Below are 12,611 nucleotides of genomic sequence, written 5' to 3' on the forward strand. Positions count from 1 at the left end.
CAAAAAATACAAAAATTAGCTGGGTGTGCATATAGTCCCAGCTACTCAGGAGGCTGAGGCAGGAGGATCCCTTGGGCCTGGGAGGTCAAGGCTACAGTAAGCCATGATCACACCACTGCGCTCTAGCCTGGGTTACAGAGCAAGAGGCTGTGTCAATAACAAAGACAAAAACCAAAAAAAACCCAGAGTCATAGTCAATTTTCCTTTCAAAGGCAATCATCACCTAACTTTTTAGATTTTATAAAGGTTTACTATTTGTTTGTTTGCATGTCCCTCGATGTTGGAATAAAGCAGTTTTAAAAATTATTATTATTTTATTTTATTTATTTTCAGAGTCAGGGTCTTGTTGTGTTGCCCAGGCTGGAACGCAGTGAAGCAATCATAGCTCATTGCAGCCTTAAACTTCTGGGCTCAAATGATCCTCCCACCTCAACCTCTCAAGTAGCTGGGACTATAGGCACACACCACAAAACCTAGCTAATTTTTTAAAAATTTTTGTAGAGATGGGAGTCTCACTATGTTGCCCAGGCTGGTCTCAAAATCCTGGGCTCAAGTGATCCCAAGCTTCCCAAAGAGCTGGGATTACAGATGTGAACCACTACACCCAGCTACCACTATGTTTTTAAAGGACATATTGGTACTTTTATTCACTGAGTCAATTCAATTCATTTGAGTGGTATTTTTTTTTTCTTTTCCAAATCTCATTAAAGGGCCACACATGCTGCTCCAAAGAGTCACATACAGCTTTGGGCCACACAACTGTTGATCCCTGCCCCAGGGTATATTCTCTTGGCTTTTTCCGAGCAGTAGGAATCTTGCTTCTCCCCAGCTTTGAATGGACTCCTGGGGGAAACTATCCTCCTAGATAATGGATCAGAGAATGAGTTTGAGGAAGGCAGGAGGGTGTCTGTTCAGCAGTACATAGCTCAAGAAGTGGGAAAAACAGAAGACCACCTACCTTTGCTCTCAGAATGAGGCTCCTCTAATTCCTCAAATGGGTGTTGGGACAGGAAGGCCTGAGCTGACTCCAAAACAGAATAGATGTACGGGCCCCGAGACTTGACTTCTTCCATAAAGGCCTATAAAGTTTAACAATATGGTCAAGAGGAAAGGAAAGTCTTTCAATCACTTTACATTCCATCCTGAAATTGACAACCTTTCTTCTTCTCAGTGCGACTTGATTCTTTGTCATTATCAGATATCTTTGGGCTACCCGGACAAAAAGACAGCAATCCTCCTGACAGGCAGAAAAATAACTCTGACACTGGAAGGTCTGTTTTGTATGAAATTTGTCTGTCTATGCCACAGGGTAGAGAAAAACTGGGGATCTTGGTTCTCCAGAAGACTCAGGAAGCTTCCTGTAAGGGTCTTAAGGAAATCAAAACCAAGATAGGCAGGATTTATATTAAAATTATAATTAAATTTTTGGTTGAAATATATACAGAGTACACAAATTAAAAGTGTACTCTTGATGTAACCAGTACTGAGATTAAGAAACAGAATTCTACCAGCATCCCCCATGGCCCCTACTGGTCATTATCTCACCTTCACACCCCACCCCTCCCTCCCTCCCCTCCCGCAAAGGTGACCACGATCCTGACTTGTAAAACCACTGATTAGTTTTGCCTATTTTTAAACTTTGTGTAAGTGGAATCATACAGTATGTACTCTTTTTGTATCTGACTTTTTTTCCCTCAACATACTGTCTGTAAGATTCACCCATTAAAAAAAAAAAAAAGATTCACCCATGCTGTGGCATGCAGTTATAGTTTATTTTATTGCTGTATTATATTTCATTCTGTAGCCATTTTAAGAAGTATTTTAACTACAGCAGTAATATATATCACAGAAATACTAGAAATTTGAGAAATATGTGAAGAAGAAATTTAAGAACTCTAATTTTATTACCTAGAGTTAACCATTGTTAACATTTTGATATAGTTTCTTCCTAAGCTGTTATATGTATGTAAACATCACACTACATTTTTATACAATTCAGGTCCATTTGCACTTAGTTTTGTATCCTGTTTTTTTCACTTAACATTATATTATGTTCATTTCCCCACGTTCCCATTAAAAATCATGGCAATATTGTAAGGGAGGCCAGAATTTGATGAGGGGGTAGAAAGAAAATATTTGACATAGGCTGTGGCATGCTAGCCACAGACTAGTAGGACTGCATACAGCCTCCTATTCATTTATGTATCTAAGCAGAGCTGGGTGTCTGTCAGGGTATTGCAGAAGGGATTCCTCCCAGCTGAGAGGCTATACACCACGGCTTCTCTGATTCTAACCTACCGCATGTGTCTCCTTCTCCTGTTGCACCAGGGCCACATCTCCTTGTAGGGGCAGCTGAGCTGACAACTCCTCATCCTTTTGGCTGAGCCAGTCAATAATCTCTTGAAGAGGGAGCTGAAGCTTTCCACTGTGGTCTGAGAAGGCCTCTAGGCGAGCGCTGCACACAATGGGTAAATCCAGTGATGTTCAGTCTTATTAAGTGGCAAAACATTTTTTTTCCAAACTAAGTTATGTGGAACCTTAATATAGAAAACAATTTCAAGAGGAGCTTTTCTGGTTCAAGTGAGAGGAGGCCTGGGGTCTTCCCTCTTACTCACCCACAGAGGTTCCCAAAGCACCTCCACATGGAGCACAGTACTAAAACCATGGTAGAACCATGGGTGTGGAGGCATCCCAAATTTGAATGGCTTAAAATGTCACTTTATGGATCTCAGTTACTTCAGTTGCATGCCAAATGTCAGGCTGGGAAGGGGAGGAAACTGAGCAAGAGCATTAGAGGTGACAGCTGTCTGGTTCCCCTCTTGCTCTGGTAGAATTCAAGTCACCCCAAACTGCTCATCCGTAGAGGCTGTTCTGAACTGCCTTCTGAGCAGAGAGGATTCAGTAAGTAGAAAGGGCAAGTTGGGTGGCTGAGTTAGTCATACACATGTGCAAGGATGCATACGAATATAACAGCCCATGCGACCCAAAGGAACACTGGCTAGAGGTCTGAGATTTGGAAACAGAAAAATCTGTACTATATAATTATCTCTGTCTGCCCTTCCACCCCGCTGCCCTCCAAATGAACCATGGTAGGAAGCTGGAGGCTGGCCAAGGATGTGCGTAGCCATCAAGCCATTCCCCTTGGCTGACAATAATAACTATCTTTATTCATTGCCACCCCCACCCCCACCACCACCACCTAGGCCAAGATCTTTAACTAAATTATTGCTTCAACTAATTCTTACAACAACCTTATCAGGTAGGCATTCCTATTGCCCAGAAAGGGTAAATAGATTCCCAAAGGTCACACAGTTAAGTCACTGATAGAGCTATGATTTAAACTCAGGTTTATCTGACTCCAAAGCTTGCATTCTTTCAACACATTCACAATCCGTCACCCCTACCAAAGCCCACAAGAAGCCAGAAACATGGACTTTGATGATAGAGGGTGGAGAAGAAAAGTGGCAGGCATGAACAGACGGCCATGGAAAGCTGATCAACTGAGAAAGAGATTGCCTTTAGGCTCTTATAGAGCTACCTTTAGTTTGGGGAGAAATACGTGGGCTGAAAACTTACGGATAGAACGTAAAAGGATGGGGAAGTGAACAGATGAAACCTACCAAGATGTAGGACAGCTATGAGAGGAAGAGGAGAAGGGAGCAATCATCCCCTTCATTTATACATCGGCACTTTTAAGTTTAGAAAGCATTTCTACATCTGATTTGAATTCCCATGAGGTAGTTAAAACAGGTATGATTCCTCCACTCATTTTTTTCCCCATATAAAAACAAAAACAAATGGAAGCTAACATTTCAAGAACTCAAGTTATTCAGGGTGACACATCTACTTAAAATTGAGGCTTAGATCCAAGTCTCCTGACTTCTAAGCAAGGCTCTTTCCCTAGAGCCAGCATAGGAAAGCGAGGAGAAGTGGGTGGGCTGAGGAAAGGGGGAGGCACAGGCTGAAAGGAGGACAGGCTGCAGCAGCAAAAGGAGCCCAACACCATCCAAGCCAATTCCCTAAGGTACCTGTTTCTTACCGGAGGTTGTGAGACTTCTTTTTTATTTCATTCCAACACAGATTCATGGCTGGTGGTTCCAGGGGTCCAGAGGCACCAACAGACCCGTTCAACAGCTTTAGGCTTAGGCAGGGAACCCCAGCACCATCCTGAGGAGGTGCAGGGCTGGTGACAACAGCTCTAACCTGGACAGAAACACAAACATCCTGTGATCCTTGGATTGTACCACACCCTGGTCTGCTCCAATCCAAGGATGAGACAAATATGAGCAAGGGGAGAGAAGGGCTGCTGCCACGGTTCAGAAACACTGTTCTGTGTGTGTGTGTGTGTGTATTCAGGGACTGAGATGAAGAAAGACCCTGTAGCCCTGTTCATTGCCTGGTCTTCTCTTGGTACATGTCAGTGACATAGAACTACTGCCTACTAGTATTGTTGCTCATTATTATAAATTTTGCCCAGACCACTGTCCAAATGGGGTCTTGGAAGTACCTGCATTAGGTAAGAAGCTGCACAGAATTGCCCAATTTCTGGGCAACCATAGCATTCCAGGTGAGCTGTTGGTTCATACTTCAGGGTCCTACAGTTTACGCAACCTTCTAGAAAAGCAAGCTGAGGAGTTTCACCGTAAAGATTTATAGAGGGAGTAGACTGGCAAGAGAGAACCATCAGCAGTCGATGTCTTACTTCCCATATGAACCTTGGCTTTGATGTGTCCACCACCCTTCTCCACCCGTACTTCCCACCACAGTCAGAAGGCCTGGACACAGTTTTCAAGAGCTCTGCTCATAAAGATGAGCAAAGGACTCTGACCAGAGTCGGTGGCCAAGAGGACAAGTCATGGAGCCTGCCAAAGTCTAGTCTTGAGCCCCCAGGCACATAGTCTATCGCTTGCTCTCCTGGGCACTGGTAAGGCTCTATGGGGGGAATTGTGAGGTTTGGGAGAATGGTGGTTATCCCAAATAGTCCTAAGGAAGGTAGCTACCTATAGCACACTGCCAGAACTGCCCAGCCAGAGGGCAGAAGCAGGTGGAGGGAAGGGGAATTGGAGGAGGAAATCAGCCTGGGCTGCTCTACCCCAGACTAGGGAGACCCACACCTGCCTACTAGCTTGTCTACATGCTTGCCTTCATTTGGAAAGAAAACAGCCCTGCTAGTCAGTGGCTGAGATGCTTGTAGTCTTCCCTCACCGCTAAACCATACTTCCTCCCCACACAAGACTCTCCAGGCAATTTAGGAAACCAATCATCCCATTAAAACCATAGCTCATAGCCACACTGGGAAAGGGAAGTGAGTAAGGAATTAAGCTATGGGAAAAGCTCAGCACTCAGCCAGCCTGCAGCCCAGGAGCTGACCCTACCTGTGCTGCCTGGGGAGTCCATTGCAGGATCTGGCAGCTCCATGTTCATCCCTCACCAGGAATCCAGACCTAGTGCCTGGTGAGCGGCCGACAGGCAGAAGTCCTGACAGGCTCTGAGCAAGCCCTCTCAGTGAGGCAGGCGGGGCTGAGTCAGGTCAGGAGTCGGGGGCTGTCACCCTGTTTGTTTACTGACCCCCCAGGAATCTGGAGGGGGCGGCTATGTCAGGGCCTGGCTTGTGAATCAGAGCTTTGTCTCTGGGGAATTCCAGCATGCTCCCAACTGTGAGGGCCTGCCACACCGGGGGCTGCGATGGCCCTCTCAGGCTGGCAAGGGTGGCGGGAGTGGGACTGGGCATTCCATGGTGTTGAGGAGGGGCATGCAGAGCGTAGCTTCTGTAGATTTATTTTCTTTTTCCATGGAAGACACAAAGGGCTCACGCTGCCTCTAGGCCCACCCCTCCCCTGAGGTGGAGCATACGGGCAGATCACTTTGGTGACAAACTTCTGGTAAGCAATTTCCCCAAGACATGACTGGAGGATGGGCTTTGAAAATAAGCCTTGTCTTCGACTAAGTAAGCCTCCTCAGAGACAGTAAGGAAGGTTTGTGGCATATGTGGGGACAAATCCATGGGATGGCAGCATTGCGAAGCATGGGCAGCAGAATCCCTCAGAATGTGATTATCCTTGGGTGAGTGCAGAGGCCAGGAGATCCATCAGAGCCCACTGTGAAAATGGAGGGGTGCTCTGCCCTGCCTTTGAGAAGCAGAGAGGAGTGGAGGGAGAGCCACAGCCATCAGACCTCTCACTGCACCCTGAGGCCAAAGGGAACTGGCGCTTTGTGGGCATCCCGTTGAACCTTCACAGGGGAGGGAAAGGGGTCATTGGGACCCAGCAGTTCCATGTAGGCAGCCGGTGCCAGGGAGGCTCCTGTGCCCCGCCTGTGCTACCCTGGATGGGGGCAGGAGGAAGGCCCTTTCCCATAAGCCACTGGCCTGAGGGGAAGGGCCCCTCCTGGAAGTGGCCACTTTTCTCCTTTTCAAACAGACTTGTCTGGAGAAAGGTTAACATTCCCAAGCTGGGCCCCCACCCCTCAGCACTGAGGGAAAACACATCGTTTTTACCAAAAAGGGTTCTGTTCCCATCCTCATTTATCTCCCACAGAGTCTTCTGGGCTTTCCAACAGTTCTACATTGTTTCCATGCTGAGGCCCACCTACAGGAATAGCTGGAACAGCTGCCTGACTCTTTCTGGGGTTCTTAGGTGGAGCCAACCAGGGTGGCTGGGGGATGGCAAGGGATGGCAGGCCAAGAGCAGGGAGTGACTCTAGCTCTGGGCCGTAGCTTCACTTGTGCTGGGTCCTCTGCACTGGGAATGCCCCAGAGTTAGAAACAGCTCCTTGTGACCCAGCTACAACCAAGCTGTCCTTGCTCTGAGAGGAGCACCCATGATGAGCTGGGTTCTACACATGTTAGCTTTGCATTCCCTGCAGACTTCCTGGTTTCCTAAACCCCCACCCAGCTGTCATACTATTCACCATTGCCCTGCTTTTCCTCTCCTACTTCCCCGTATACTCTCAAGTCACATCTAGCAGAGCCTGACACACAATAGGCAAATGATGAATAGTAATGTTTCCTTCCCTTTCCCTGTCAGTTGCTTTCTACTTCTGGCTTTTGTAGGATATTTGCTTCTTGCACTCCACTCCCTGCAGGGCTCTCTATCCCTCCCTTGAATCTTTGAGGAAAAGGCTGCAGGAAAGGAAGAGACACTGGATTGTGGCAGAAGAGAGAAGTTGAGCCATGCCATCAGCAATCACAAAATGAAGCCCTCAGGTCCCCCTGCCTACATGGTGGTGCTTGGAGGGGGCAGACAATGAATAGGGCAAGCCTTTTGGAAGAGCTCAGTTTTCTCAATCCCTAGATCCTGTGAAAGACTCACTCTGGGGAAGGGGTAGGTTAATGGGAGAGTCTACGTTGACCCTGGCTTTGAGAATATGTTCGAGGCAGCAATTTCTTTCAGGCCGGATGTGGGAAAATAGCTCAAGGGGACCTGACTCTGATGCCTCTCCAGACATTGACTTTCCTTCATTACTGCCCCCCAAATGGGCTCCCCAGCATCCATATTCTCCATCTCCACTTCCTTTCTTCCTCCCTTCCTCCTCCCTGTATATTCAGTTGCTGCCTGCCCCCCTAGCAGTGACTCAGCACTGCAGCCCATTTGTGAGGCTCCAGGAGACAGCACTTTCTCATACCCCCATAGCTTCTGGACCCCAAAGCATTAGAGGGCAACCCAAAGTATGCTTATGCATCTCCCTTTCCCAGTCAACTTTCCCTAGACCTGCCTCATTGTCAGGAAAGGGGGCTGCCCTCTCCTGTCTCACATGCATCCTCTACCCGCCTACCAACATACACTGGCGGGCACACACACCACCACCATTGCACTCCTAGGGGAGCAGAGAGAGAGGAGAGGCAGATATGAAGCTCAGGGGACTTTAAGTGAGGCTGAGCCAGAAGCTATGAAAACGGCTAGGAACTTGAGAGGAAAAGCCAATGGCAGGAGAGAGACACCTGCAGAATATGGAAGGCATGCCACAGAGAAGCCAAGGCAAAGGAAGGTCCTGCCTTGTCCTGGACCATGCTCTGAAGGATCATACTCTTGTAGGGCATTCCCGGATCTGTAACTCTTAGAAGGTTAACAAGGAACCAGCCCCCCTCAGCCACAGTGGGCCCTCTGACCTGCCCAGCCCCACACTCTTCCTTTCCCTATGCACCCCATAAAAGACCTCATGAGTGATAAAGGATGGGCCCAATATATTCCTCGTGCTATCCAAGGGTTTGCATGTATACAGAGAGTGCCCCTGAGCCTTAGGAAGCATGAGTACCCCAAGCACACACAAATCCTGTGTCCACTATTTCTCCACAGGTCTTTCTTTTACAATCAGACTCTTACCTGAGGCTGGGGGCAGGTACTTCGGAGGCTGCTGCTATGACGGAACTGGTCAGCTGCCTGCCAATCATGACATCGTGGAAGGGTGTAAGGGCATCCCTGCATGACCATAGGTTGCATAAAAACCAAGGCTCATGGGGGGGTGAGGATAGGCAGTGCACCAACTATTGATCATTAAGCACCTGGAAAAACAATACAGAGAGATTTCAAGTCAAGACCTAGAAAAGCCTATGAATCTAGCAGCTACCCAGAGGTGACTTGACCTGATATACAAGTAAGTATTCAAAGCTTACTGACCTACCCAGGCCACCATGTACCATAAAAGACTTTATTTAATTATTGATCAAGGAAGTATTTGTTGTTTACCTACAGTGCTTTGTGCTAGAGACACAAAGATAACTGCTGAGATCTCAAAACCTAAGGGTGGAGTTGGGGAGATGGGTAGGAGAGGCAGTCATGTATGCTGATAATTATAATAAAATGCTTTCATAGCAAATGCTAAAATCAAGGGTTTACCAAAAGACGAAGGGAGCACAGAGTGGGGAACAGTTAACTCTGAGAATGTGCACAGATTTCAGAAAGACCACACTTGAGATGAGTCTCAAAGGATGAGCAGATGTTTGCTTGTGCAGAGAAGAGGAGAAAAGGAGAATGGCATTCCCAGCAGACAGATCCACCTGTGCAAAGGTGGATGTCATAAAAAGGCCTCACATGTTCACAAGGCAGTGTGATCAGTATGGCTGAAGTTCAAGAGACACAGAGATGAAAAAGACACGGGGGCTTCCCCTGAGGAGTTCACATATAGAGAGGACAAATGTGGAGAAAATAATGGCCATAAAGTGTTATTTGAGGTCATAATAGAAGTGTTTATGGGATGAAGTGAAGAGACTGATGAAGGAATGGTGAGTTCTATCTGGTCATGTCAAGAAAAGTCTCCCTAAAGGAAATGTGCTTGAGGTCAGTCATGAAAGAGAAATTAGGCAGTGAAGGTTAAAAAAAATACAAACATGAAAATAAAATGTATGGTGTGTTCGGAGTGACCAGAGTACAAGGTAGGTGCCTTGTTGTGAGTAGCAGAAGATGAGGATGTGGCCAGATTGGGCCATGCCTTGAATGACAAGCAGAGGATTGTAGGCTTTATCTTGTAGACAATGGGGAGGCACTAAAGATTTTAAGCAGGGAGTGACATAATGAGATTTGCATTTTATTTCATTTTTATTTTATTTATTTTTAGACGGAGTTTTGCTCTTGTTGCCCAGGCTGGAGTACAGTGGTGCGATCTCAGCCCACTGCAACCTCTGCTTCCTGGGTTCAAGTGATTCTCCTGCCTCAGCCTCCCGAGTAGCTGGGATTACAGGTGCCCGCCACCACGCCCTGCTAATTTTTTGTATTTTTAGTAGAGATGGGGTTTCATCATGTTGGCCAGGCTGGTCTTGAACTCCTGACCTCAGGGGATTCACGCGCCTCGGTCTCCCAAAGTGCTGGGATTACAGGCGTGAGCCACCGCACCTGACCAAGATTTGCATTTTAGAAACAGCCCTCTGCCTTTCTTGTGGAGTGATTCTCCAAAAGGAAGAACCTGTTGAGAAGTTGTTATAATATAGGCAGGCAGCTGCAGTGAGGATGAAGCAGACAGCATGACTCTGAGGTAAATTGGAGAGGTAAAATATATTGGGCTTGGTGATCAATTGGATGTGAACAATAAGGAAGGAGAAGGAGTCAAAGGTTTCTAATTTGGGAGCTGTGTGGATAATGTGGCCAACAGAAAGAGAGGGAAGACAGGAGAAAAAGTAAATTTGCTGTGGTAGGGGATAAGGGCAGTGTTACATAATAAGCTATGCTTGAGACATATTCAGCTTTAGATGTCAAGAGCTACGCTTAGTAAAGGAGAAATATGGAGACAAATTTTAGATGTACAAACCAATTGACGGTTTAGAGAATGTACACAAATGTGATGAGAATGGGTGGCAAAGATGATGCTTGCAAATAATAAGGGTGATCTCTTTTAGTATGGGGCAAAGACTCATAAACCCTGATTCAAAGGGCCAGAACTGAGCATCTTTTATTCATGATGCTGATAATTAAATAGCCACCATTCTTAGACTCTATTCCAGTGGTTCACAACGTTTTAGATATACGGGCCCCTTCTTAAGACTAAAAAAAAAAAAAATCTCACTTCACCCACTCTCACCCACAATAGTAGCTGTACTTTTAGAACTTACCAAGTGAGAAAAACATTTATGCATCTAAAGATATGTGGACTCCTTGCATTAAGTATCCATCCCTCCTCCTCAGGAGACCATAGTCCCAAGACTAGAGACTATTACAAGTCATAAGGGCAGAAGAGGTTGTGGTCTAAAGGGTACTTTGTTGTAGTCAAAGTCCTTAGAGATTATACAGCTATGTTGCCACTCATCCCCAAAGAATGACTGAAAAGATGGCTCCTCTGTGATCAAACACCACAAAAGAATTAGTCACTTAGATTAAAAAATGAAGTATTGCTATGGATGTGTTATAAGCATAAAGGCTACAAGAGGCTTGCTTTCAGACCTCTTTTTATGTTAACATTTTTATTTTTGCTGATTATACAAGTAATACGTGTTCTTTATAGAAAAACTGGGAAATACAAAATATAATAGGGATGGAAATAAAAATAATCTGTAATATTACCACCCAGAGATAATCATTACTAACAGGTATGAAGCCTCCCAGTTTTTCTTTGAATGAAAAATATATACATACACTTTTAAAATAAAATCGCCATCATATACTATCATTTCGTATCCTGCTTTTTTCACTTGCCATTATATCATGGTCATTTTAGAATGTCATTAACTATTCCTTTAAAACATTATTTTTTGGGGGGACAGGGCCTCTCACTTTGTCACCCAGGCTGGAGTGCACTGGCGTGATCTTGGCTCACTGTAACCTCCCAGGCTCAAGCGATCTTCCCGCCTCAGTGCCCCCAAGTAGTTGGGACTAGGTGTGTACCACCATGCCTGGCTAATTTTTTATATTTTTGGTAGAGATGGGGTTTTGCCATGTTGCCAGGCTGGTCTCAAACTCCTGAGCTCAAGTGATCCGCTTGTCTCAGACTCCCAAAGTGCTGATATTACAGGTTTGAGCCACCAGGCCAGCCTAAAACATGATTTTTGGCAGCCGCATAGGAAGTACAGCACTGTGATTGAGGCCATGGGCCCTGGCATCAGACAGACCTACAGTCAAATCCACACTGTTCAACCTATTAGCAGTGTGGCCCAGGACAAGTTAGCCTTTCTGAGCCTCAGTCCTCATCTGTAAAATGGAGATAAATAATAATAGCATCCTCACAGAATTATTCTAATGATTAAAGTTAATAATTTAAATAACTTAGCAACAATGCACAACTTAATAAGTGTTAGCTATAATCATTGTATAGTATTCCACTGAACAGATACACCGTAATTTAACAATTAGACATATGTTTATAGTTCTTCTTTTATAAATCAAAGTGCAATAAACAACCTTGTGCATATTTGTGATTCTTTCCATGGCATAATTGCCTAGAAGGGGGAATTAGATCAAAGTGTTTATGATACATATTTCTAAATTGCCCTAGAAAAAGTTATATCATTTTATTCTACTACTAGCAATGTATGAGAGAGTCAGTTTCCCAGCACACCTGCCACACAAACAGTATGTATTCTTATTTTATTTGCCACCTTTGTGAGTGAAAATGGCATTTTGAGGATTCCTTTGTATTTCCTTAATTGCTAAAATATTTAGCTTTTCCTCCATACTTTTAGTGGTCATTTGTATCTCTTGTTTCATCAACTATCTCTTCTCTCCGCTTTTGAGATTCATTTCTCTCCAGATTAACGTCTTTCTTTCTTATTCCTCTACTGACCTGATGCTAGGTTGAGGCTTCACACAACAAAACTAAGATAAACCCAGAAGTCTGAGAATTCAGACCTTCTAATCCCAACACAGGCAGAAAAGGAATAGGTTTCTTCTGGTCCTAAAATGACTATCCTCTGCCCCCTTTTCAGACTTAGCCCCTGACTGTGACCTCAAGTCATATTGCCTCTCTAGGACTTAGTTTGCTAATGTGTCAAATGTTAATGTTTAAGGGCTGCTAAGCACGAAATACTATCATTCCCTGTATTCATATAACATGGCCTTTTAGTCTGTTGTGCTGTCTTTCATGATCCTCAGCACAACCTAGTAAAGTTGTCCCAGCCAGAATTAAGATCCTACTTTACAAATGAAGATGCTGAGACACAGAACCAGCCCCTCCTGATCCCTGGGCGAGGA

The 12,611-nt window shown here is 45.2% G+C and overlaps 1 protein-coding gene across 2 annotated transcripts in view; it reads right to left on the reverse strand.

Moving 5' to 3' along the window:
- The window catches only part of DRP2 (dystrophin related protein 2), a 42,033-nt gene that overhangs the window by 20,955 nt on the left and 8,467 nt on the right, over nucleotides 1-12,611 (reverse strand). The window contains exons 3-6 of one of the 2 annotated variants that reach the window (XM_037730431.1): nucleotides 8,322-8,500; nucleotides 4,040-4,203; nucleotides 2,299-2,455; nucleotides 959-1,079 (exon numbers count right to left, since the gene is read on the reverse strand). In XM_037730431.1, coding sequence (XP_037586359.1) covers nucleotides 959-1,079; nucleotides 2,299-2,455; nucleotides 4,040-4,203; nucleotides 8,322-8,438 — 559 coding nt within the window. In that variant the 5' untranslated portion in view covers nucleotides 8,439-8,500. Of the gene's footprint in view, nucleotides 1-958; nucleotides 1,080-2,298; nucleotides 2,456-4,039; nucleotides 4,204-8,321; nucleotides 8,501-12,611 lie in introns of those variants that run through there. The other variant, XM_037730432.1, reaches the window with a different exon arrangement.

Source organism: Cebus imitator, unplaced genomic scaffold (genome assembly GCF_001604975.1).
Source record: "Cebus imitator isolate Cc_AM_T3 unplaced genomic scaffold, Cebus_imitator-1.0 Scaffold343, whole genome shotgun sequence".
NCBI lineage: Eukaryota > Metazoa > Chordata > Mammalia > Primates > Cebidae > Cebus > Cebus imitator.